Source organism: Cydia strobilella, chromosome 23, assembly GCF_947568885.1.
Source record: "Cydia strobilella chromosome 23, ilCydStro3.1, whole genome shotgun sequence".
NCBI classification, from domain to species: domain Eukaryota; kingdom Metazoa; phylum Arthropoda; class Insecta; order Lepidoptera; family Tortricidae; genus Cydia; species Cydia strobilella.
In genome coordinates, this window is record NC_086063.1 from 10028573 (window position 1) to 10055847 (window position 27275).

The window sequence follows — 27275 nt, forward strand, 5'->3', positions numbered from 1 at the left end:
GTCATCATAAGTCCGAGCGAGTTGTTCTAAGGCTTAATATGAGTGCGTCACACGAGCTGTGACTCTGTGAGCTCGACGCATTACGTATTTTACGATTCTGTATAAAACCCCGGAAACATTCTTGATTCTTGACCCGTACGACCTGTGTGACTTCCTATTGAAATTGAACCCATTCCATACACGGCCATAAAACGGCAGTCAATTAAAAACAATGCAGTTCAATGCACAATATGCACATGGAAGTAATAACTCCATAAGTCCATACATATACACATACTGGCAAAACGTCATATGTGGCTTTCCATTAGAGAAGGGTCCTTATGCTTCATGTGCAAATAAGGTGTGCTTCATGTCCTTTCTTTCAGAATTTCTGTTAGAATTTCAGATCAAAAGGACCGTTAAAATTGGGTCTATCGCGAATTTATGTTTATTTACCTACGTTTCGACACAGGTTTCACTGGTCGTGGGTCGGCTAACTGATGTCCCAGCAAAATGCCAAAACAGAGATTTGTGTCACTACCCGACGAAAAGTGCATTTAAAGTTTGGGGTAGACATCACATTTTCAAACCAACTACTACACATGTTAATTATTGTCAATAGTCCGACACGCAACACTCACAACATCCGCGCACACATCCGAAGATAGATCCCTTGGCTTTAGCTTTATACACACAACACAAACACACACAAACACAACACAAATAACAAACACAACAAAACACAACACAATAAATAACAAAACAAAACAAATTCGCGATAGACCCGATTTTAAATGTGATTAATATGTGTTCAAAACGCGAAAGTTTTAAATGTTATATTGCAAAAGGACCTTATTGCACTTGAAGCATGCATAAGGACCCTTCTGTGATGGAAAGCCACATATGTGTAGTGTTAGAGCAAAAGCTAAAGTCGGACCAAGCTAACTCTGCATGCCATTTGCAATGACAAAGTAAGTGATGTGATGAATGTAAAATTTCTATGAAACTATGACGTTTGTAATGCCACTCCCTCACTTTGTTCTGTTTAAGTTGGTGCAAAGTTAGCTTAGACGGACTCGTAACTTATTGTAAGGCTCTACTGCTAGTGCTGCTAGTGCTGCGCACGTACGCTAGCGAGTCCAACGCTCGATGGAATGGACCATTAGAACGAGATCTAGATAACGATGTTAAAAATAAAGAATAGCTATTAAATAATAAAAACCGGCTAAGTGCAAGTCGGACTCGCGCCCGAAGGGTTCCGTACCATTACGCAAAATACTGCAAAAAACTGTTGTATGCGGAGCCCCACTTAAATATTTATTTTATTCTGTTTTTAGTATATGTTGTTGGCCTGGTGACAGAAGGACAGACAAACAGACAGACAGACGGACAGGAGTCTTAGTAATAGGGTCCCGTTTTTAGTTTTACCCTTTGGGTACGGAACCCTAGAAATGTTACTTTTAAATACCTTATTTATAGCCCTTTTATATACGTCTCGTATCCTTAAAGCTTAGTCAAGGGTTAGTGACAAGATAAAAGTACCCTTTTCTTGGGAACGTCACATATAAAAAACCTTTATGCTTAATATAAATTACACTTTTATATTACATGTAAGCGCCTACAAGTGAAAAAAGGCACAGATTAGGTGACAGAGCTTTTCGGGCCCTTATTTTCTATTTGACATATGTCAACTGTAAAATCTATCTCATAGCCGCCGCACGGGCGCCACTGTCACACACATACCCAATACCTGAGCGTTGTCGAAAGCTTACCTTTATCGTTCAAGCAACCTCTTCCGTCCCGCTCGCACTTGAGACGGATGCGCGTGCGCATACAGCTGTCTCTGTTGCTCTGTTTGCTCGGTTTGTTTACAGTGGGGGTTGAATGATCGATGTTGTATGCGGTACAGTCAGCAGAAGTTGTTTCTAAGCGGGCGGGGTGTTTAAAAGTTTACGAGGTGGCTAAAAAATAAGTGCATTCCCGTTGCCAGGGAGGTTTTGGGATTATACTGAGCAACTTTTACTATGGGACCAACCCCGAAATCGCGAAAAAAAATTGGCTGTTTCGTACATTTTGGCTGGTCCATTTTCTATGGGAGGGTAAATTTTTTTTTTTACGATTTCGTGGTTGGTCCAATAGTAAAAGTTGCTCAGTATAATCCCAAAACGTCCCTGGCAACGGGAATGCACTTATTTTTTAGCCACACGCTCTTTTTAACTTCATTTCTGGCTGTAGAAATTCCATATAAAATGATCCATTTAATGACGATGAAGTCTTGAGTGTATTTGTGAACCAGCCTTAGGTACTGATACTGAGTATACGCTTTATTGTTTCAATTATGACTATGGTACCTATACCTATCGTATATGTTCTATAACCTCAACTGAAAATACACATGTTACAATACACCAACGTTTTTCAATTACAATAATTCCACGTTTAAAATTAATATTCAAATTCCGAACGAGCATAGACAATGGCGCGACCTCTCCGCCTCGTCGGGCAACCGTGCCGTTATTATCTATGGTGAATTACGTTTTTTTTATCATTAGAGGGTGTTCATCAAGGGCGTTTTGAACACCAACTTTGGACATATTTTTGGCGAAGGGTCTCTACATTTTGATGGTGTTTCTAGTTGTTTGGCCGCAGTAAGGGATATCTACAAGACGGCTAAAATATCATAGAAATGTTGAAACACTTCTTCCAAATTGTGTCCAAAGAAATAACGGGGATAGAAATGCTTTGATATTAACCCCAGTGAGCTCATTAAGCTAAGGCTCCAACTTGGCGACCCGATATGGTCTATAAGTCTATGCCAATAATTTTGTGAGCGCCCGGTTAACTGTCAGCGGTTGGTAACCCTAGAAGCTGAGGTCACTTTCTGTCATATGCAGTTACCTTGAACCATAGACCTAAGTAACTCATCTGTGCTTTGAAAGGCGGTACTGTATGGCTGTTGCATAGAATACTGTCATTCTATTTAACGGAAATGGCCAGGATAATAAAAAGTAACTAATTTATAAAGTGTTTTATTCATATTTGATAGAATTTTATTGCGGACTGTACTTTTCATTGTTGCATCTTCTACTCATCGAGACAATTCTTACGAACATGCTCTGAGGTTGTGTTTATCACAGAGTTCTAATGGTTATGTGTCCATCATCGGATCCGTTCGATGTCACTATATATTTCATTGTCGCCGGTCTCTCTCAAGGTACCAAATTTGAGCCCAATGGAACGCCAGGAAGTGGTACTAATTTAGCTTCCATAATTTGACCTGTGTTTGAACTGATATGCGCATTACGATTTATATCTGCCTTTATTTTAAGCGATTTTTGTTCTCTTTTTAGTATGTGGAATGCAATAAAGACATTTTTTCTTATTATATTGTACCTACTAAATAATGAGCTCGAGGGAGAGGAGTGTTAGGGTCGGCAACGCGCATGTAACTCCTCTGGAGTTGCAGGCGTACATAGGCTATGGAGACTGCTTAACATCAGGCGGGCCGTATGCTTACCTAACTCACAATGTAATTTTAATAAATGCTTTTAAAAACGTGATCTTACTTCAAACGTGGTACTTAATCAACAAAATATGAATATCATTGTAGTTCTCATTAGGACAGAAGGGACAAATAGGGAATATTACGCGAAACTCTGCGCAGGGGGCGCCGCTACCACAATCTGATAAGGGTCTATCGGGAAACAAGAAAATCGAAATTTCGTTATCTAGCATCTCTGTCACTCTTGCATATTCGAGCGATAAAGAGGTAGATAGCGAAATTTCGATTCGCGTTTCCCGGTAGGTCCTCTGTAAACAAACCGCCTTGATGCATCAATGTCGTATTTTATTATCTCTGAAAATTTGTCAAAAACCTGTTAAAGGTATGTATAAGTTACTCTATGGTTTACTAAAAAGGCTTGTGCTGCACTCTGGTGGCAGAACATTGCAGTAATATCCCCTATTGCTTATTACAAAACAAATGGTATCGTATAAGTATATTGAAAACCTTTCAAAACCTCCTTTTAACCTGAGCAAAACATCATTCACTACTGGTAATATTTTATTGCTGATGTACTCACTTTCAACTAATCATCGATGAACCTTATACCATTGTATTAAGGTTTAGAATTGTCTGTTAGCAGCTTGGACGATGTTATGCCAACATAATGAAACTATAAATATGTAAAGCTAATCTCAACTTTAAGACTCGCAGTTTAGTTCCGTTTTTATAGCGACATCTGTGTGTCAAGGAGGTAATGTTTTAAGAAATAATGTAGTCTCTAGTATAAATTTTAATTTAGTATGGATTTTAGAACGAGCATAGCAAAGAGCAAGTTGTTTATTGTATGAGTAGATTAGCGAATCCATACTAATCCATATTAATATTATAAATGCGAAAGTCTCTGTGTTACCTCTTCACGTTTAAACTGCTGAATCGATTTAATTGAAATTTGGCATAGAGATAGTTTGAGTCCCGGAGAAGGACATAGGATAGTTTTTATCCCGAAAATCATCCCTTAAGAGGGTCGAAAGCGGGGTGGAATTGAAATAATGAATGGAGTGCCTGATAATTTGTGTACATAAGCAATTAAGCATATGCTCAAATTGCATGATTGCTATTACACTTTATCCAGGCGCTATTCTTACTCTAGCTGCGGTTACTAAGTCTACGCAGACGAATAGTTATTCTATATTTCGCACATTCTATTCTGATGCAGTATGTATCATACTACATAATTAGGGTAAAATAGAGCAGTAAATAAGGGTACAGTCTCCAATATGCGTCCCTTCGACAAAAAATGCCACCCGGTCGGTGACAAGGACAAATCATGGCACTATTTTCTCTTTCCTCTTATAGGAATCGCAATAAGACTATCTTTCTCTATCAAAAAGTGTCAGGCCCTTGGATAATATTGCCAATCGTGTTCAGATATTTTTGAACATCACAGCGATTACACTAGCCTTGTACGAAGAATGAACCATAAAAGGTTTCCGAACAATATATACTTGTGGTCTCTTACAACACCTTGTTTTACGCTAACACTACAATATTTAATACGCACGTAAATCTTACACCATTGTATTATGTTGGCATAACGTCGTCCTGTGTTAAATGGCATTGGGCTACGTGCATGAAAAATATTTTATAATATTTGTTAACAACATGAAATTAATCCAAAAATGTGAAATCCGCAATATTTGTAACATTTTTGTAAAGATATTTGAGGTTAAAAAGATTAATTTTACATGAAAACAAAATAAGAGTTCTCTGAAGAGGGTTAAAGTCTCTACAAAAGACTGGTCTCTAACTCTAACTAGATGAAAAGAACTCCAGTTTCGGCTTAGTTCTTAGTCAGAAGGTAAACTGAATCTGTAACTGTAACTGAATTGTATAAGATTGTTCCATAATAATTTACTAACGTGCATATCCATTATTCTTTATGTATTTTGACTGATTCTTTATGTAATTTGACAGAAGCCCATCGTATTTAAGGTTGATAAGGTCTACTGTCTTTAAAATTTTGTATGATATCTAAATAAATCTAAAATTGTTGATTAAATTGGAGATTGACGGCAATTATTTATTTTCTGATCAAATCGGTCGGTATGAACATCCCGTCTGGACTGGCCTTAAAGAAAATTCACCACATTATCTCGATTATGCTGTATGCATGTCATTGTATTAGGTACTTTAATAGTGTCACAGCAAGGTTGCAGTGGACGCCCTTCTCTCGTCTCGTAGGTACTATAGTACTAATATTGACGTCGGACTAACCTCACGGGTCGAGTTTTGCAATTTTATCGCTACCTAACTTTATTACTTGCTGTGCTAGACGAATAGATGTTGACATTATAACCCCTTTAGTTTGCCTTTTCACCAGAGATGTGCGAAGATTCATAGCGAGGGATGTGTTTGTTAGGAACCAATAGAATCACTTAATGCGCAGCTCTATCTATCAATATTAAGAGGGCCCGGCCCTCTGTCGCTGCAGCATTTTCCATTCCAGGCTATTCTGGGCTTTCGTTTTCACTTCCTGGTATGAATGGCTACAGTACCATTCTTTTATCCGTGTCATGTATGATATTCTAGGTCTTCCCCTTCCTCTTCCTTTCTCAATTCTACCCTCTAGTATAATTTTGTTTAGCCCTTCGTGTCGGAGTATGTGACCACAGTGGACTATATTCTTCTTCTCAGCATATTTGCGTCCGCTGCTGAACATATGCCTCTTTCATGGATTTTCATGTTGTTCTATGCCAGGACTATATTCTATTGGTTCTTAATCGACGGTTCTTAATTTAAATCGCGGTAAGGGTCTTATATCTGCGTTTCTGTGTATATCACCGGTCGAATATTTTTTACTTACTATGTGCTAGATGGAGCGATGTATACTAAGTTCTTTAAGAGATTCCTTTGCAGATTAATTTTATTTATTTCTTTCTTCATTTATATTGTCCAATTCCCAGAGGCCTTTAAGATTGGAGTAAGCTGTTTTCTTAATGGTTTGAAGGTCGGTTCAGTGTCGACGTTATATAGTGACAGTAGTTTTTACATGAAAAGACAGTCATTCAGACATCTAACAATGGTAACTATGTACCTAGTAACATCAGCTGCGACCTCAGCACGCCACCACCATTAGGACACCGTGACCGACTTGCCCATTTACCCATTGTACACTTAACAACTCATAAATATGAATTCTGCACGGAATTAGGATGAAACGCACGTGAAACGGGTGAGGACTTGTGAACCGAAGAATTGTTGGTCAAGTTGGTTGGAATTTTGAGATATTGAAGTTATAATTACGGGTATGATTGATTTTAAATTAGGTTTTGTTATATTGCTATCATGGGGCGAAGGGTGCAGTGGTGGAGCATATTGTGATTAATTGTCATTGAATACATACATATAATCACGCCTATTTCCCGGAGGGGTAGACAGAGACCACGGATTTTCACTTGCTACGATCCTGACATACCTCTGTCGCTTCCTTCACTTTCATAACATTCCTCATACACGCTCCTGACCCTTGACCTGGCCTTTCTTCAGGAAATTGTCATTATGCTCAAAATTTTTTGTGTTTAAGAGTTTTTTAAAGTCGAAGATTTCTCGATTGTTGATATTTAATAACGCTGAGCTATTTTGAATCTTGTTTCATTGAAAAGGTAAATTTAAACCTCGCAGAAATAGACATTATTTTAGCTTTTACAAGACCACTTGTTTTGTTTTTCTTCATACTATTTAAGTTTAAGGTGATACGTCGTTTTTGAGTTGAAGGAATTTCGATTTTATTTTAATTAATCAAATTCCAAATTTAAATGACGTAAATTGTCATTTTACATGTCCGGTGCTGAATGTCACATTAACGTGCTTGAATTTTTGCATTAATTTTGCTTAGAATTCCTCATAAATATTAAATGAGTATTTCTTCAACAATCAACATGAGAACATGACATAAGCTGTCAATCACACTGACATTGGCCTGCATGTGCATGTGTCTTTTGCCATTCATACAAAACATCATATCTACTCAAATCTAAGTTTCTAAAATAAACCTTATTGTCACCAACGTAAAGTTCAAATACGTCCAACAAATACTGCATATACGTCAAAGCGTAAGACTCCTTCAAATATGTCATTTGTCGTTTAATCTTACGTCTTAGTTTCCAACGTTTTTCAATGAGAAAACGCACATTCAACAATGACATACATCGTCATTCCAAAATCAACCTTAAACCTTTATATTACAACTTAAATTTAGAACAGCATTTATGACTATAGTAAATACAACACACGCTGCACGCGAATACGTAGTATGCTCTCTGTCACACCTACCTACGGCGGGTAGGTGTGACAGAGAGCACACTACGTATTCACGTGCAGCGTGTTAGATTTGACTATAGTTAGGTTGTTCAAATTTGAGTTCTTTCCCTTTGTTCTAAGGTCGGTTTTAGCTTGGAGTGTTGTTAGCATTGAGCGGCGCACGCGACGCGTTCCGGACTGCGCCTGCGCGAAGGACGATGTCATGTGAAATTGATTCTCGATTGTAAGGGCGATGAGTACGTTCGTAATAGGGGTTTCTACTAGATATAACGTAAATTAAACACTAGGAAACCTTACTTAGGTATTTCAGCGGTACATTGAGTTTAAATTGATCAACAGTAGGAATGAAAACTCCGGAAAAAATCAAATGTTTTTTTCGGGAATTTTACAAAATTTCGTTTTTTTTCGGTTATTTTTCCAGTTCTATTCAGAAAAATTAAATACGTCACACACAATGCCACTGATGAGTGTCAATGCCATAAACAAACACATTAGACATGCAATCTTAACCTACCTGTTTAAGAGGCCGTAGTCGATTTTGGAGCAAAAATTTTAAATTGATAGATTTAGTCGTTGAAATTATACACGTTTTGACGTAATATCTAAATAACAAGTATTGGTTTCTATTAGCACGTCTTCTCATCTTGCCTTTTAATAATGAGGTCGCAAGCGTGCGTCACCGGTAATATATGAAAAGAAGGGACAGTTTTTAAAAATTCATCAAAAATGTATGGTGGTATATTATACAAATTGATGTATAAGAATAGTTTCAACAAATGTTGTAGATTGTTTAAGTATCAAAATTACGTTGAAATTAAGTCGATTTTCAGAGAAATTGTCACTTGTTTTGAAGTAATTTCTGGAGAAAATTGATTTCGTCTAACTTTCATTTACACTACTTCAAAGTCATAATAATAAAAATGTAGTCTGATAAACGTCAAGTACAGTATATGTGTAATACAAAATTACCATGTTTAGCCGTCCAAACTTTACGAAATTTACAAATAAGAGCGACAAAATCAGTGCTTTACGCGCGTTTACCTAAACGTCCATCAGAAAAGCAAACGTTACTAATTTAGTGAGTCTGTTTTCAACAAATTGATCTGATAAAAGGTAAGATAAGAAGATGCGCTAATAGAAACCAGTACTTGCTATTTCAATTAGGTAACAAAAGGTGTACAATTTCACCGACTAAATCTATCAATTTTACATTTTTGCGACTAAAATCGACACCGGCCGGCCTCTTAAATTCCTAATTATGTATATTGAAAAATACATTGTTTTTTTCAAAAGAAACTTGAAAAAAACTAGCCGTTTTGAAATTTTCCCGAAATTTTCCCGGTTTTTTCAACGCTAATCAACAGTGATTAATCATAACACCCCTTTGTTACCATAGAAATTAGGATGTGTACTGATAAGTGGCAACTTTGGTCGTACCTATTTATTTGATATTGACTGTACTATGAACTCGATGGAATGGACATTTATTTACCATTAAAATTTGTGGAATTCAGCCTCAATTAATACCTATACTGGTATAAAAATGGAGAATTTATTCTCAAGTATATTTACCGGATATAAATCGTATGTCTGTCACGAGTTTACATTAGCAGACTAATTACATTTTTTTTGTATAACATTATTTATAATCATTGGTTCGGCTGACTTTTAACAGAGCTTATAACCACTCTAAATAAATACTTAATCACTAAATAAAGCTTCTAAAGCGTTCGGAAGTAAGTACTGAAGATCTGACATACATACATACATTGACGGATTTGTCCGTGAGACACATCTGCGGAACAGATCTTAGGAAAATATTCTATACTATACACAATCACACACATACACATGTATACTTAACTTCCCTTCTTCTTCTCACGTATACACACATACTTAATGTCTAGTCCTTTCACCTAGGCACCTAGGGATAGATCTGCATATATTTCTTCTTTCTTTTAGGTCCCTGTTCAGAAATTAGTTTTATTTTATATGTATATTTTTAAACCTAAAATCATAAATTTTATTAACCAATAAAAAAAGGCATACCATCAGATCCACAGCGCAGGCTTCGTCACATTACAAAAAGCTCATCCACCCCAGGTTGCGTCAAAACAGAACGTTCGTTTACACGTAAGTTATCTGCAACACGCAAATTAGAAATTAGTTTGTTTAGTCAAAGATAGATATAACTCCGTAATAGATGGATACAGTCTAAGGAAAAAACGTGCCTCGAAAATCAAGAAAATTTGATTCTCGTTCAGAGGGCGCTACTAGCTTTGGCCTACTGTCGTATAGATGGCGTTGACGGTTTCGTTTGTTATTTAACAATTTTAACACATATCAGTGAAAGAACATGGGTCAAAATCATAAAAATGATTAATGCAAATAAAAAAAATCATTTATACATATTTAATTACATTTTATCGTATTTTTATAAATCTTCATTTTTAGTTTTAAAGTGTGTCGACAGATGAAAAAAAAAAGAAAAAAAAAATGAAAAATATATTTATTTTGCACACAAAGATGGGAATTTGCAGATGGAGTATACATGAGGTCCAGGTTGCGCGCATACAGCGGTACATTTATAACAGTATGAACAGGGGTCCCCAAACTAGGCATAGCCTGTATCTTAGGCGACCAGTTAGTGAATTAAAAACTAGATTGAAAAAAAAAAAAATTATTAACCAAAAAAACAAAAAGGCATACCATCAGATCCACAGCGCAGGCTTCGTCACAAAAAAAAAAAAAAAAAAAGTATGTCTAAAGGTGAAGATAGGTGCTAATGCTAATAACCTTAGCTACTAGGGATTTACGTTGGTCAGTCTGTCAGTCAAGTCTCTTAAGGCTAAGTGTCTATACCTATAGGTTAAGTGTCTAATTATGTAACATAGAGTACTACTACATATGGACAGAAATTGAGGCTGAATTGAGATGGCAGTGAATTTACTGGGGTTACAAAATTTACTATGACAGTACCGCTCTAGTATAAGTTACTTTATGGTTTAGTATAGTAAAATATGTTAGGCAAGCTGGTGGGATCCGAGTTTTCTGACGCCCCGCCGCTGGTCCACACAAGTATGAACCAATGTTACGCGGCCCCATATTGTCATAGCACACTATAGTTTTAATACGGTAGTCATAACAGGGTGTTCAGTTTCTAGGCGCAGGTGCCTATGTTTTGAAAACGCGCGCCCGGTCGGCCATTGTTCCGTCGATGTAGGCCGAGAGCTGGCGGGGGTTTCAGCCACAGAATAAATAATAGTATTATCATACAGAACGGCCACGCACCGGCCCGCCCCGACTCGAATTACCTCGCCCCGCGACAGAAATCTGGCGGACTTCTGGCGTGCTCTGGCCATTGTTCCGTCGATGTAGGCCGAGAGCTGGCGGGGGTTTCAGCCACAGAATAAATAATAGTATTATCATACAGAACGGCCACGCACCGGCCCGCCCCGACTCGAATTACCTCGCCCCGCGACAGAAATCTGGCGGACTTCTGGCGTGCTCTCAGTACTATTTTTAAGCAACTTACTCACACTATGACGCATGACGCGTGTACGTACGTGCCGTTCACACACGCGCGTGATTTTTAATGTATAGCGTGTCCGCCCTGTGGTTTCAGCACTTTTTTATGATATACGAGCAGATTAAGCGCCTCAAAGCTATTACGGGCCCATGGACACCCGAAACACCAGAGGGTTGTAAGTGCGTTGCTGGCCTTTAAGATGGGAGTACGCTCTTTTCTTGAAGGTTTGAAGGTCATATCGGTCCGAAAATACCGCAGGCGACAGTTAACTTCATCGAGTAAAGAATTTGTTTGTGACAAACGAACTCGATAAAACTATAAGTTTGTTATTTTAGCTTCCTTAAATTTTGAGATAAAAAGCCTTAGATAGAATGGAGAAATAGTCGTAGGCGTACCTAAGGTTTATCAGGACAAAGACGAGTTTAAGAGGAATAAAGATAAAAACATTGCTAAATTAAGAAAACTCGACTTCAACATTTGGCTTTTTTTATGGTGATGTACTTAAATGTTTTTTTTTTGTTTTACAACACCCGGTCTTATTTTTCCGTTGGTCTTATTATGTCACTTAACAAGTGTTCGAAACCAAGACTAAATCAGCGTTGGCTCTCGGTCTATTTCTCACATATTCACAGCTCAATATCAGCATACACGAATGAATGCAGTTGCTATAAGACAACCTACGGTGTCGATCTTACTGTCAAAATATTAATTATACGTGTTATACTTCTACAGTCCGTTTAACCTAACTCTACTGTGACAAAGTGTGGAAGACACTTAATCGTCATATTTTCACAGGAACATGATGATTATGGTAACACTTCCACACTTTGGCGTTTACCAAATCAATGCGGAGTTAGCTTGGTCTTAACTGTTGTCTCTTACTACTCTTTCAACAGGACCATTCGGTTGTGGATTAATAATGATTTTTCCCAAAATGTTAAGTGTAATAGTTTTAAAGGGACCGGTGACTCGTGTAATGACAATTTAATGATAAATATGGATTTCATTGTGAGCCAAAGAGCGTGCAGTGTTCGTATCATAATGGGGTATACAGAGCGTAATAATTTGAGTGCGTAGTGTGCTGTGAAAGTCATTATTGTGAATATTGTGATTTGTGATAACATTGGACGAGTGACATATCTATTTTGTACATTTTCTATCATTCCGTTCTATAATATTTCGTATCCCAGTTGCATCATTGCATTTATTTCATATTTCTTGCATAGAGCTTGATATTTCTTGCATTTTCTTAAAAAAAATTGTTGCAAGACAATTTGCAAAGATATTCTAAATAGATTCTTTCACGTTATATTTATCATATACAAGTTGCTTTTGATGTAATAATTCTTTGATTTCGATGTTATTTTCAGTACAATTGTCAACTTAAATAATTATAAACAAATAATTTTACTGTTTTCAGAAATTATTTTACCCGTTAATTATCAGTGCTGTACTCTAGAATCTAGATAGTTCATATTATATTGTATATATCAAAATATGTCTAGTCAAGTACTGATTATTTTCTTAAGATTTACTTATCTTATACTATTTTAACTTTCGAGACGCTGCCTATTAAGATCTTAATTTTTATTTATTTATTGTAAGTAAAAAACATTTTTAACTTTATTTTATACTAGTCCCTGAAGTGCTGTTTTCCACAAGTAGACTTTAAAAATGAAGAAAATGCTAAATAGCAGTGGAAATATAGAAAGTTCATAATGAAATCGACAATAATATTTGGTCTACAAATAATCTGGATAGCGGCAGACTTTGAAGAAGATAAGGTAATTAATATAGAAAAGGTTATTTAGTGCGAATGTTACGAGTATATTGTTATTGATAATATTCTAATATTCCATTTATCAGGTTTCTATTAGATTTTGGGATAACACTAGACTAAGTGCCAGTTGCACCATCCGCACTTGACAGACTGATCAACGTCACCTGGCGCGCCGCGGCAGTTTACTATGAAACTTTTCATACAGAAAATTTTTGCGAACTCTTTAACGATGACAAACAGTTTAGTGCAACCGACCCTTAATAGTTAGCCTAGTTATTTACTTTTCCTGTTATTTGGACTATAAGAAACATTTTATTTACAATATGGAAAGTTTATCGATCTTAAATTTCAGTGAATTTGGGTTTTAAATCGGTTTCAATTTGAATATATTCAGATTCCTAATCCTGAAACCTGACATTTTCCTATGTGCTGTACAAGTGTACACGTACTGTTTTAAAAATAATGATATACCGACGTCACTGAGTTCCGTACGCCTCGTACAGTCGAAGGCAAAAATATCGATCCAGACAATTGGCTCAAAAATATGTCAACTCGACTTTATTGTCTAAAGTGTAAGAGCGTACACATATTTTTGAAACTTTGGAAATGTATATATATTTATGCCCTTGACTGTACCCAGAGGAGTATATCTACCTACCTAGTACCATTCAGTCATAGTATTTGACAATTATAAGTACTTTGTTTTTAGGGTTCCGTACCCAAAGGGTAAAAACGGGACCCTATTACTAAGACTCCGCTGTCCGTCTGTCCGTCCGTCTGTCTGTCTGTCACCAGGCTGTATCTCATGCACCGTGATAGCTAGACAGTTGAAATTTTCACAGATGATGTATTTCTGTTGCCGCTATAACAACTAATACTAAAAACAGAATAATATAAATATTTAAATGGGGCTCCCATACAACAAACGTGATCTTTTTGCTGTTTTTTTCCGTAATGGTACGGAACCCTTCGTGCGCGAGTCCGACTCGCACTTGGCCGGTTTCTTAAAGTACTTTGTTTTACGGTTGTTACAAGATTTTAGTACGAGTAGTCCGACCAAGCTTTGCATGGCATTGCCATCATCATAAATTATTGATTCTATGAAAATTTGACATTCCTTCTTTTGTTCTGTTCAAATTGGTAAGTAAGCTTTGACGGAGTCTACTCCATTGGGTCGTTATTCTGATCACATTCTGATGATGTTAGAAACATTAATTAGATTAGAATCTTACAAGCTTTCGTTCAACGCAAAAACTCCCAACTAAGCGGTACGGTACGACCTTCAAACCTTCAAGAAAAGAGCGTACTCCCATCTTAAATTCCGGCAACGCACTTACAACCCCTCTGGTGGTGCAGGTGTCCATGGGCGGCGGTAATCGCTTACCATCAGGTGATCCGTCTGCTCGTTTGCCTCCTATATCATCAAAAAAAACCGCGCACGAAGTGTTCCGTACCATTACGGAAAAAAACAGCAAAAAAATCACGTTTGTTGTATGGGAGCCCCATTTAAATATTTATATTATTCTGTTTTTAGTATTTATTGTTATAGCGGCAACAGAAATACATCATCTGTGAAACTTTCAACTGCCTAGCTATCACGGCTCATGAGATACAGCCTGGTGATAGACAGACGGACAGACGGACAGCGGAGTCTTAGTAATAGGGTCCCGTTTTTACCCTTTGGGTACGGAACCCTAAAAAAAGCACGAACGAAACGAAAATCACACACCAAAACCCTTATTATGACCTCACCCACACCACACCGTCTTACCGCCTTATTCATATAACTTTACGGGCCTCATTTAGTTAAATTATGTTTTATCCCTTTCTTACAAATACATAAGTCAAAATGACAGATAAAGACAAACGATTCATAGCCAATTCAGGCCAGTAACGCGTTTATGAATAACGTCATTAGACTTTACCCTATAACTATGGATGGATTGTCTCAAAAGGAACCGCTTTCAGCTTTAAATAATAGTTCCTAATCTCTCCGGTGGGGCTAGGTAGGCTCTGAGACCAAAGAGTATTGTAATATATAGTAGACTATGATATGAACCATAGAGGTATAATAATATAGAGATGAAATGGGGGAGGGGCAGCAAATAACCCGACCAAATTACGTAGGTTGTTTCTAGTATGTTGTCAGGAATGTTAAAACGTGTTTTTAATTTTGTCGCATTGCGTATGTTCTGTCCCTTACGGTCGCACGGGTGCACATCTATATAAAATACTAGGTGTATGGTCTAGGTGCTTCAGTGTATGGTGGCGCCGCCTATTTACTGTATTTTATACGGTCACTTTTTGATATATGAAGATTAATTTCCTTACATCTACCTTCCATACCTATAACTATACAGGCTAGTCGCATGCGCATCGTTTTACGGTCTAACTTGTCACATTGTTGACAATGTGTTTAGCGTTTACGTAAGTTAACGGTCGATTATGGAGATTTGAGAATTGAACAGAAAACGGTCAAGGTTTTAGTCGTAACTAAGTAAGTACATAAGTTATTTTGATTATCTGGTGGCGCGCTCTCGACCAGTGAGGACGTGTCGTTGCACCGTGAAGAGGATCCTCGTAAATTGGATCGAAACATGTCGAGCTATTCGACTTTATAATACGTGAGTGACCAGTTTTAAAATAATTTTAATATGTTTTAGTCTCACGGGAGTTTTACAATAGCATCGTATTTCTGTACTACGTTGCGATGGTTACACCAAAATATGTGGTATTTTCTATAAAAAGGGACCTTATTGTCAATGGCGCTTATGCCATTATAAACGATGCTCCGATATAAATACAATGCCGCGCGACGCTGTGCGGCGTAAGCGCCATCGACAATAAGGTCCCTTTTCATAGAAAATGCGCCATATTTTTAACGGTTAATAATAATGTTATGCCCATAATGTACGCATTTGTAGCATTTTCATTAGTATCTTTCTAACACTGGATATAAAGAAACAGACATATGCATTGTATCTATCACTGCATCTGCATGCATGTATACCTTACATGGAGGGCACGTAACTAGGGTCAAATGCTTTTATAAAAACTGTGACAATACTAATATTGAATCTTCCATACACGGAACACGTATAATAGATAACGTATCATGTTTTCACAGTTTGTCTGACTGTATCTATGTGTGTGTGGTCATACAGTGAGGGCATCTGGTTGAAATACTTTAAAATTCAACGCAGTTTTGGTACAATTTTAAGTTTGTAATAAATAAACTATGAAACCTAATGAAAATCCAAAAAACAAACATGTTTGTCTTAATACTTACAGACGCGTTGTATAGATACTGACATATAACGCACAAACATTTAAGGTCTGACCTTAAAATTTGAAGTACAAATACATTCTTTAAATGTTGGAGAGAGCTCTACTAAAAAAGGTTTCTGAAATTAAACTCCTTTTTTTTGTCGGAGTGGGAATGCACTTACGCACGGTGTGTGGGACTCGCCGCTCCTTTTCCCTCTCTTAGCGAGAGGGGGGGAGAATTGGCCCTACCCACTAAACCCACTCCGGCGTTTCACCCTCTTTGCCGTTCGTGAGGGCGCACTGGGATCGATAACATTCCACCACGGCGCCACGGCGCCCTCCTGAAATTAAACCCCTAAGGGCCACTTGCACCTGTTACTAACCCGGGGTTAACCGGTTAAACCTGTTGTTACCATGGTTACCACTACAGTTTGACACTGGGTTAACGGTTTAACCGATTATCCCCGGGATAGTGAGATGGTGCAAGTGGCACTAAAGAGGTGAAGTGAAAATTAAGTTGATGGTTTTTAACGACTTCTAAATAAAGGGGCCCACTGACTATCAGTCCGCCGGACGATATCGGCCTGTCAGTTAGAATAAAAATTTGACAGTTCCGAACAACTGACAGGCCGATATCGTCCGGCGGACTGATAGTCAGTGGGCCCCTTAACAGTGTAATCATTTGTGAGTGTGAGTGACGCAGCTTAAGCTAGTACAACAGCTATGTGTGTTATTAAAGAAAAAGGCGTCACCAATCGCTAACATTTAATACGTCTGCGAAGCGCGTATCTAATGTATCTATAGGCTTTCATTGTCTTTGTCTAATTCTTTTCATTGTTTTGTTTCTGACCACTGTCACGCTTTTCTTTTTGCCTTTTAACAAATAAATAAAATAATTTGGGTGCTATTGCATGTCTTTCAAGCTGTAGATTATAATTCTCTTGAGAAAAATTAAAAACTAAATTTCACCCCATACATAGATCTCCACTCCGTCACATTTTTTGGGGACAAGAAACAAGACAACGAGAAGAATTTTGACCCCTATAATAATACTACTTCAGTACCCTTTTTTTCATAGAAAATGTACTTTAAACAGTGCGATGTTAAAATAAATCTTCCGTCAGCTTTACTAAGGGCATAGAGGCAATAACCTAAAGCGCTAGGCAATGCCCTTTAACTTTCTTGTTTCCCAGACTGTTTATGAAGTATTGTGTTTGGTGTTACATTACTATTCGATTGCCAATGCCAATGGGTTCAGGGCATCTAATACCTTACCATAAAACAGGGTTATAGTCAGAATTAATCTAATATAAGGACTTATTACATCTACCTTTTTGTCGGCTCAGAGAGACAGAGAAAGGTATGTTATTTATCTGTCCCTCTCAAGAGAAAGATGGCCGAAAGTGTTCGATAAAAAGATGTAATTAACCCTATATTATAGCATTTGTAGAGGAACTTTAATAGCTCTCTCACAGACTTTCTTTTCTCTTTCTACCCCTTTGATTATCGCTGGAATACAATGTCCAAATATTAGGGTTCCGTACCCAAAAGGGTAAAAACGGGACCCTATTACTAAGACTCCGCTGTCCATCTGTCTGTCTGTCACCAGGCTGTATCTCATGATCCGTGATAGCTAGACAGTTGAAATTTTCACAGATGATGTATTTCTGTTGCCGCTATAACAACAAATACTAAAAAGTACGGAACCCTCCGTGCGCGAGTCCGACTCGCACTTGTCCGGTTTTGTTTTGACTTCGCAGTTTGTCCCGTTGTCATGAGGATTTGATGAAATCGAATCGAAAAGCGATCTGGCAATTTTTTTTAATAATCCATGCACTTGCTCCGAGTTCTGAGTGACTTGCTGATTAAAAACAAAATGATGGCTTATTATGCTGTACACTCAGATCTTAATGATTGGTCTCCGTTTTAACTTGGGCAAAATGCTTTCGTATGTCCGGATCCGGATGTTCTCCTCTACAGCTCGCAAATTTGCAACCGATTCTCGTAAAATTTTGTGACCAGATTTTTTGTCGATCCAGTTGGAAATTGTTTAAGATGCGGAAATTGGCATAAAGGACCACCACCAAGCACCAATGGAAGCACCACCATGGAAGCACTAATAGACTCATTGAACCAGTTATTTTTCAATTTCACATTTTCTAAGTTTATTGCGAGGTCTACAGCTCACAGAGCCACTAGTTATAGTATATACAAAAATTACAAAGTAGTATGGCAGTAGATTTTAATGGCAATATTACATCATAGAATCTCCAACAAACGATTGAAAATGCCGTAAACATCTTTAAATTTTTCGAAAATGCGGAAATTGACATAAAGGACTTAAGATAGACTCATTGAACCAAGTATTTTTCACTTTCACATTTTCTAATTTTATCGCGAGGTCTACAGCTCACAGAGTCACTAGTTATAGTATATGGGGCATTTTCTATGAAAAGGGACCTTATTGTCGATGGCGTTTACGCCGCACAGCGTCGCGCGGCATTGTATTTATATCGGAGCATCGTTAATACGGGCGTAAGCGCCATCGACAATAAGGTCCCTTTTTATAGAAAATACCACATGTACAAAAATGACAAAGCAGTATGGCAGTAGATTTTAATGGCAATATTACATCACAGAATCTCCAACAAACGATTGAAAATGCCGTAAACATCTTTAATATCTTGAAAAATCAGTCCACGAAAGCATTGCGTTTGAAACGCCCGGCCATTGCCTGAATATTGTCATAAGTATTAGTTTTGCCTATTACTCCCGCCATTGTTGCGTTTTACTGTGAGTTTACGTGCCATTGTGAGTGAACGCGCTCCTATTTCATCTTGGGACTTGGACATTAAACCTAGGCTTTAGAGCTAAGACTAATTTTCTTAACAGAAAGCTGGAGTTTTGTTTATTCTAGAAAAGAGGTTATAGTGTCGTAATTTTCATGCTCTTTTATTAAACAACTAGCAACCGGGACTCGACCTCATCTAAAACGGTTCAGCGGTGTAAGTAGACAGACAAGATTTTGAAGTTTTATTGAAGGTTAAAAAGTGTCAACAAAGATATTTAGCACAAACTGTTCATCTAAATCGTTTTAGCGGTTTAAGGTGATAGACAGACAAAATTATGAAGTCTCTTTGAAGGTTAAAAGTGTCCGTTAAATATTAGGAATAAAACATTTTAGAAATAGAGAAACGGATGAATTTTCAATGTATGAATAATTATTTATAAAACTTAAACCATAGAGAAATAAGTACCTAAGCTTAGAGTGCTATGCTTTATACTTAGGTTCAAACTAACGAACAAATCACCTTTACATGTTAGAATATTTGTCACACATATATATGAACATACAGAAGCAGGCTTATCGCTGGAATTTCACGCACCACTTGCTAAGGAGAGTTCAACTTCCTTGCATAGTAATGAGTGTGCTAAATACCAAGTTGGCTTAAACAATTGAAAACTCGGTGACACACATGCTGTCACGAGTTTTGTAATTTGGAATTCTCGTAAACGGCGGCTGCTGCGGAGCCGGCCGAAAATACAAAGGTGGGGAAATTTGTATCGGTGCCGAATACAGGTTTATTCCTTTCGGCGGCGAGACCCTGGGTCCGTGGGGTTCTGGCGCTTTGAGTCTATCGGAGACCTTTCAAAGAGACTCAGGGACATAACTGGGGACCGGAGAGCTGGTAGTTACCTCGCTCAACGCATCATTCTGGCAGTTCAGCGGGGTAACGCAGCCAGCATCTTCGGGACCTTGTCACAGCCGTCACAGGGGCCTTTTTTAGATTTAGTTTAGTGTACGTTTATTTTTAAATAGTATTTAGATTAATTGTAATTTTAAGTTGTTTTTATTTTATTTTTTTGACATATTTTTGTACCTTATATATAAATAAATTATCAACAATATGGTAAATTCTCGTAAAAGGCCGAAGGTACTTTACGCATGTCACGGGCATGAAACGCAAGAGATGTGATATGTATTGTCAACAAAAGCTGAGTCTCACCTAACCTAACTTAACATTTAAAAAATCTAGACCTACATAGAGATTACGAACGTAGGGCCCAAAAATTGGGCACATGAAGCTTATTTTTGGTGATGAAATTCGTAAAAAAGTACCTATAATATGTTTAAAATCTTGCTTTTAATTGTATCTATTACCTTGCTTTTACCTATCTAGTATAGACCGATTCATGTCACAGGTTTTATCTGTGAATATTGACAATTCAGTACAAATCTCGCGTGAGCTCTTATGAATATATTCCTAATAAAAAAGTTTTTATTTGTGTTTGTTTGCCATTTCCAAGATATTTTGAATTAAGTATTTTTAATGTTATTCTTTTGATTCGCTGGTTAAATAACCCGGATCTCAAAAGCAATTAAAACACTGATACAGCAATCCATCACGGCAGGCAGAACGACATATAAAGTGTGTTGTACAGTAGCCATCAGATATATCGGAGCGGCCAAGGTGCTCACAAATATCTGAACACGCCTCTATTGTCAAGGTGTTAGAGTGCGTGTTCAGTTATTTTTGAGCACCTCGACCGCTCCGATATATCGGATGGCGACTGCAGTTGGCCTGTACCATTCGGGTTTTATCAAAAACATTAAACCTGTCGCTACGTTCGGCACGGCACTAAGTGTCAGGGTATGAACCGCCTAAAGCATTTCAAAATGGCCATCACTGATCCCTGGTTAGCCGCTGTTTGCCTAGCCGCAGGATTTAGATACGTTATCGGCCTTATCTGCCGCTATCGCTGCCCATATACTGGGCCCGTATGCAGTAAAGTGTGTCCACACTGACGCTTTCCAACTCGCTTACTATGGAGCAATGTAATGCGATATTTCCGTCCTAAGTAACCCGTTTTTATTTTTATGAATGCGCTTACCGAGATTATAAAACAGGACTATCTTTGTAGGCAGGATCACTAGATTGCTACCAACTAGGATAAAGGGTAAAGTAATAAAAACCAAAGTAGTTTCTATAAAAGTTGAACCAACTTGAATGAATCAAAAGTTTCCTAAATAACATACGATTCGTCACAAATTTTAAACAATTGTATAATCACTGTCAAAAACATATATTTGGCAATAGATATTACGATATTGGAAACCATCTCGTCGCTCTGACGTATCTAACAGCAGCAGTAAATAAGGCTACCTTGATGATATATAATAACCGTACTTTTCTATCTTTACAGAGACTCAACAGAAAGAATGGAGTCAAAGAAAAAGAAGAAGAATCCAGTTGGTACTGGGACCCTCCGCCGCAGCCCGCTCGAACAGAGGCGGACATCGAAAACGTGTACAAAACACAAATCAAGGAACTACAAGATGAAATATCCACCTTAAAAGAACGCTACTATATAGACCCGAGACAAGACAATGACGACGAACTTGAGAAACTAAGAGAAGAAAACAAAAACCTAACGACAAATCTAGAAGATTTGGACTCACAACATCAATTAGCCATGGAGAGACTTTTAAGCTTAAAGAAAGAGTTGCAAAAGAATTTTGAAGTTCTAAGGCAAGAGCATGAAGATCTAAAGTATAACAACGATGAATACGCAAATGAAATTAAAGTTCTGCAAGCTAAAATAGCAGAGAAGGATAAATATTTGGAAACTTTGAAGACGGCTAAGGCAGATTACGATACATTGCATCATAAATATATAAATTTAGAAAGGATACATGCTCTATTAAGAGAAAATGCTGAGAAATTTCAGGAAGAGAATCAAGAGTTACATGAAGAAATATTTAGATTACAGGAGCAGGTAACTAAATTAGAACACGAAGTTGAAATTGTTACTAAGCATTCTGAGCTATCTGAGACTGTCCCTAGAGAAAGGTACGAAGAGTTGTTAAAGGAACTGAATGATTTAAAAGACAGTAGAAACTCCAACCACCAGCATGTTGATGAAGTCAATATTGATGATAACGCTAAGAGTGTCATCGAAACATTGAAAAGAGAGTTGCATGAAGTGAAACATAGATTAGCTCAAAAGGAAAGTGACGCACAATCTGATAACAAAGTAATTAAAACTGAAAAGATAATGCAGTTTTATAATAAATACGTGAACTTTGATATTCCTGTAGATTACCTCGGAGAAGTGCCATCAAGTGGCGAAAATATAGTGGTATTTAAATTAGAAAGTGTTTTTAAAACACTGAATTCTTTTAAGAAGGACATTGATAAGCTAAACCATAAGCTGTCTGAGAAGAAACTTAACATCGACCATATGCAGACACAGATAGATGATTTAACAACAGAGAATGACTTCCTAACCAATGACTTACATCATACTGAGAGAGAATTGGAGGAAATGAAAAAGAATAATGACTTTTTGATATCAGAAATTGCGGCCTTAAAGAATACGTCCAAACTAGAACCTATAATAGAAACGCATGAAGATAACTTAGCGAAACTAGAGACAGAACTAGCAGATTCAAATAAATTAAATAAGAATTTCGAGTCTAAAATACAACAAATAGAAAAAGAACTAGCGGCAGTTAAACATGAAAAAGGTTTGCTGCAAACAAGCTTAGCTGACTTAAAAGAGAAATATACGTTGATGCTTAGTGAACTCGATATGTTTTCAGCTAAAACAAAAGATGCGGAAGAGTTAGAAAAAACTGTCAACATTGCAAGTGAAGAAATGGTTAAAAACTGCACACATGAAATTCATGAATTGAAAAAACGGCTAAATGCTGCTAATGCTAAAAACGAACAATTATCAATAGACGTGCATATTGCAGAAAATGATAAGGTATTACTTACCCAAGAAATTGACAATCTTAAGCAAAATCTTAAACATGATACACAGAGTTCGCCCAACTCTAAAGACGAACATGATGGAAGGTTACCAGAGGTTGTTGAAGATAGTTTAGAACCACAAGCTAGAGCTGCGAGTAGTCATTTATTGGAAAGAAGTGCACAACACAAAAATATGACCGCAGCATTGAAAGAAATTGAAGAAATAAAATTAGAAAAAGCACAAATTCAAGCGCATTTGGATGTCGCAAAGGATGAAAATATGCTATTAAAGGAAAGTATTAGCCAACTTAATACGGCAATTGATCACATTAGGCAGCAAGAGAAACACTTGCTTATTCAAATAGACGATTTAAAGAAATCAAGACAAGCAGTAGTCGATAACGAACAGGTGCTTCAAGGAACTATTGAAAAGTTGAATGATAAGGTAGCAACGCAAGAAATATTAACTATGGAGGTAGGTAAACTTAAAGAAGAAAATATACATTTGACCCAACAAAAAGTTCACCTGGAAGCAGAACTGTTATCTACAGACAGTAAAATCACACAGTTTAATCAAGAATTTGTAAAAGTATTAAGCAATGCCAGTGAAAAAGATAGTCTTATCGACGCTCTAAATACTACTATCACTGAAAATAAGTCTAAAGTAATTTATTTAAATGATAAAATATCAGAATTAGAAAATAATTTGATGTCTAAAAACAATGAAATCATTAAACTACAAAAATCTCTCGAAGATGTTACTCAAGCATTAAATAAAACTAACCAGCAATCAAATCAAAGTAAAGAGGCGATTTTACTGGAAAAAGAATCTCTGAACCAACAGCTTATTGAGCTTAATGTTGAGCTTAAAAATAAAACAAATGAAATTTCTGCTTTAAACAATACAATTGCAGAAGTTGAAAGAAATCGTTCTGGTTTTAAGACATTAGCAGATGATAAAGACAAGGAAATCAAAGAACTACGTCAAAGTATAGTTGAAATAAGTGACAAACTGAAAAATGTCGACCATACAACAAATGCTGATGATTACGCCATATTACTTAAAGAAAAAGAAGCCATACAAAACGAAGTTGTAGATCTACAAAATAATATCACTGGTAAGCAGGAGGAGCTAAATGAAATTAAAGCAAAACATGACCTAATGGAAAGAGCTTGTATTGAATATAAAACTTTAGTAGAAAACACAACAGCTGAAAAAGCGGAGCTAATAAATCTAGTTAATTTAAAACACAATGAAAGTTTGCAGTACCACAATGAAATACAAAGGCTGAACCATATCCTTTTAGAACAGAATACTGAAATGAAAAAGTTAATTGAAGAAAAGAATCAACAAATACAAAATAACGAAACCTGTCCAACCTGCGAGAATTTAAGAATGACTCTTAGAGAAAAAGATGAAATAATAAAGAGTCTTAATCAGAATAATAGTGTGTTTGAAAAGAATAAGGCTGATTTATTGAATGCGAATGAAAGTTTGAGGATGTTAACGGAAAAATGCGACGGTTTGGAGAAAAATCTTCAGATACAGCTGGAGAATGTAAAGACATTGGCAGCAGAAAAGATACAGGTGAGTTTTTTTATTGTTTATTTGAGTATCAGTCCAGGGGAAAATCTATAAGTAAACATTTTTTCATTTAGTATTTTACGATCATTTCGAGTTACGGTAAAGTACTGCTACAACTACACCAGCTATGAAGAAAGTACCTTCTTCCCCAATGATTAAAATTTAGGCGTCATTTGTACTAGTATCGTGCCGTAAAATGCACAAGTTACTACCTACCCCCGAATTCTGAAAAGAACTTCACCTGGTGGTAATTGGACGAAATGAGGGCTTTTCCAAAAGGGCTTATTTTTGTATTGTTTTAGAGAAAAAAGCCCTTTTGAAAAGACGGGTTGTCTTTTCAAAAGGGCTCAACTGTTAAGACACAAAACTATTTTTTCCGAACCGGCTCAACAAAAGAATCCTGACGAATTAAGAACTTTTCGAAATTATGAAGTCGATTAATGAGTGTACGTTGCGCTTTCCAGCTGTCAGAGCAACATGACAACGCGACTCGCGAACTGGAGCGACTACGTCACCATCTCGTCGAGATGGAAGACAACTATACACAGGAGCTGATGACGTCAGAACAGAAACTGACGGAATGTCAATCCAGGTTGCAACATGTTGAGGAAAGAGCTAAGCAGAGCAGTACGGTTTATACTAGTAATAGGTAAGTCACGTAAACGTTTTAGAGGAATTTCCTTTTGCGAACACTGGCTGTGGAATGTGTTTCTTGCGATGGTTTCTCCAGAGACATGACCTAAAATACAAACTCATGGTATTTATTTTTCTGCAATTTAATACGATGATGATTTGCACTGGGTACCTAACTTCGAAAGCGGGGTAATTTTGAAAATATTATGGCAAGACTTACGCTACTACTCTCAGGCATCTTGTTTACTGTTGCTACCATTTTGCTATGTCAAAGTTACCCCGCGAAAATTCGCGTACAGAATAATGGTTTAAAATACCGTGGAACTTTTAACGTGAATCTCAATCTTTCCATCACTTATTTCCAGCATTCGAGCCAATCAAGAAGTAGAAACGCTGCGTAACCAAATCAAACTGCTTGAGAAACAACGAGAGGAAGTCCAAGCCAGACTTGGAGAAGCTGAGGATGCGAGAGGAAGGAGTGATGCTGCGCTCACCAACTTGCAAGTTGTCTTGGAACAGTTCCAATTAGGTGAGTGTTCTCTTGAATGATTTTCAGTATCTTAGTCCACCAGGTAGGAACCTTTTGCAGATTAATTTGCTTAAGAAGCAACACGTGAAAGTGCAGACCAGCTCAACCCCACGTAACTACCGAAGGGTAGTTTTTGAGAGCTTTTATTTAGGTACCTCACATTGTTTCAAACAAAAAAACTTGTTTAGGTTAAATCTTGTAAATAAAAACGATTTGAACCAATTCCCGATTGAGCTGGAATTTAGCATGCGTTACGTGACTTTGGTGACAATGCAACGGTCATCATTATCAGACCAGCAGTCATAAAACGTGTCATGAGTAGTAGACAGACAGCTAGGTATAGTCCAAAGAAAAGTGCAGTCGACTGTAAAAGCTTGTACCGAAAATAAAAAAAAACAACAATTATATTTCAGACAAAGAACGAGACATCCACTCCTCCACCGAAAAAATAAGAAACAAAATGGAGGATCTGAAAAAAGAAAATGGCGGATTACAGAAACAGATAGAAAAACTCAACGTGAAACTGCAAGAATCTCTAGCTGGTCTCCAAGCCGCTACAAGACTTGGGGATCAACTGGAAACAAAAACAGCCCAAATCAATGATTTGAAAGAACAAGGTATGGTACATGTTCAGGTATTGTAAAGAGTTTGAATTTTGTTATTTATTGTTAGGTTAGTAGGTTTTTGTAGTGTACTCGTATTTTGATATCTTAGTGTAGATAGATGTATGAAATGTTTTAGATTTGTTGTTGATATTGAGAATTTTACTCTCAAAACATTTTTTATTTTTACTTTTCTCTAAGAAGGGACAGTTTTTGTTTTTTCCAGACAGTATTTGTTTTCTTGAGACTTTATTTTAACTCAAATTTTCGACTTTTCCAATCCCTTCCTCCAATCCTTTTGGATTTGTATTAATTTTTCATGAGGAATATACCGAATAAATATTACTACTTTTTTTTCTAAAAGGAAATTCTATTGATTTCCGACAATCTAAGACTATTTCAGTGCTCCGTACACCGTACTTCGGTCTTGCTAATCGGTGAAATGCGTTTTTCTCAGATACCATTTCACAGATTGCTAAAATTTGGAACAGTTATAGCCACATCCACTACTACTAAAACTGTAAATAAGTCAAAATCATGTATCTTTGACATTAAAGCTCCCAATAGAAACTCACCAAATTCTAATCTGCAATTTTGTAGACCATTTAGATCAAATTACCGTCAGTTTCTTCGTCACCCGACTAAATATCAGCTGGTAATTCTGGGTGGCTAGCCCCAGAGTGCCGTCTGGTATGAGGTGGGGCGACGACACTGCGACATTGACACACGTAAGTTAACCGTGCTTGTGTGCAGTCCTGTGCCTGTCTGTAAAGTTTCAAACTTTAAAC

General features: G+C 37.1%; 1 protein-coding gene across 2 annotated transcripts in view; it reads left to right on the plus strand.

Annotated features, from left to right (window-relative positions):
• The window catches only part of LOC134751862 (thyroid receptor-interacting protein 11-like), an 87783-nt gene that overhangs the window by 51720 nt on the left and 8788 nt on the right, over positions 1 to 27275 (plus strand). The window contains exons 1-5 of one of the 2 annotated variants that reach the window (XM_063687379.1): positions 13010 to 13117; positions 21586 to 24726; positions 25188 to 25372; positions 25722 to 25885; positions 26299 to 26502. In XM_063687379.1, the coding sequence (XP_063543449.1) occupies positions 13052 to 13117; positions 21586 to 24726; positions 25188 to 25372; positions 25722 to 25885; positions 26299 to 26502 (3760 nt within the window). In that variant the 5' untranslated portion in view covers positions 13010 to 13051. Of the gene's footprint in view, positions 1 to 13009; positions 13118 to 21585; positions 24727 to 25187; positions 25373 to 25721; positions 25886 to 26298; positions 26503 to 27275 lie in introns of those variants that run through there. The other variant, XM_063687378.1, reaches the window with a different exon arrangement.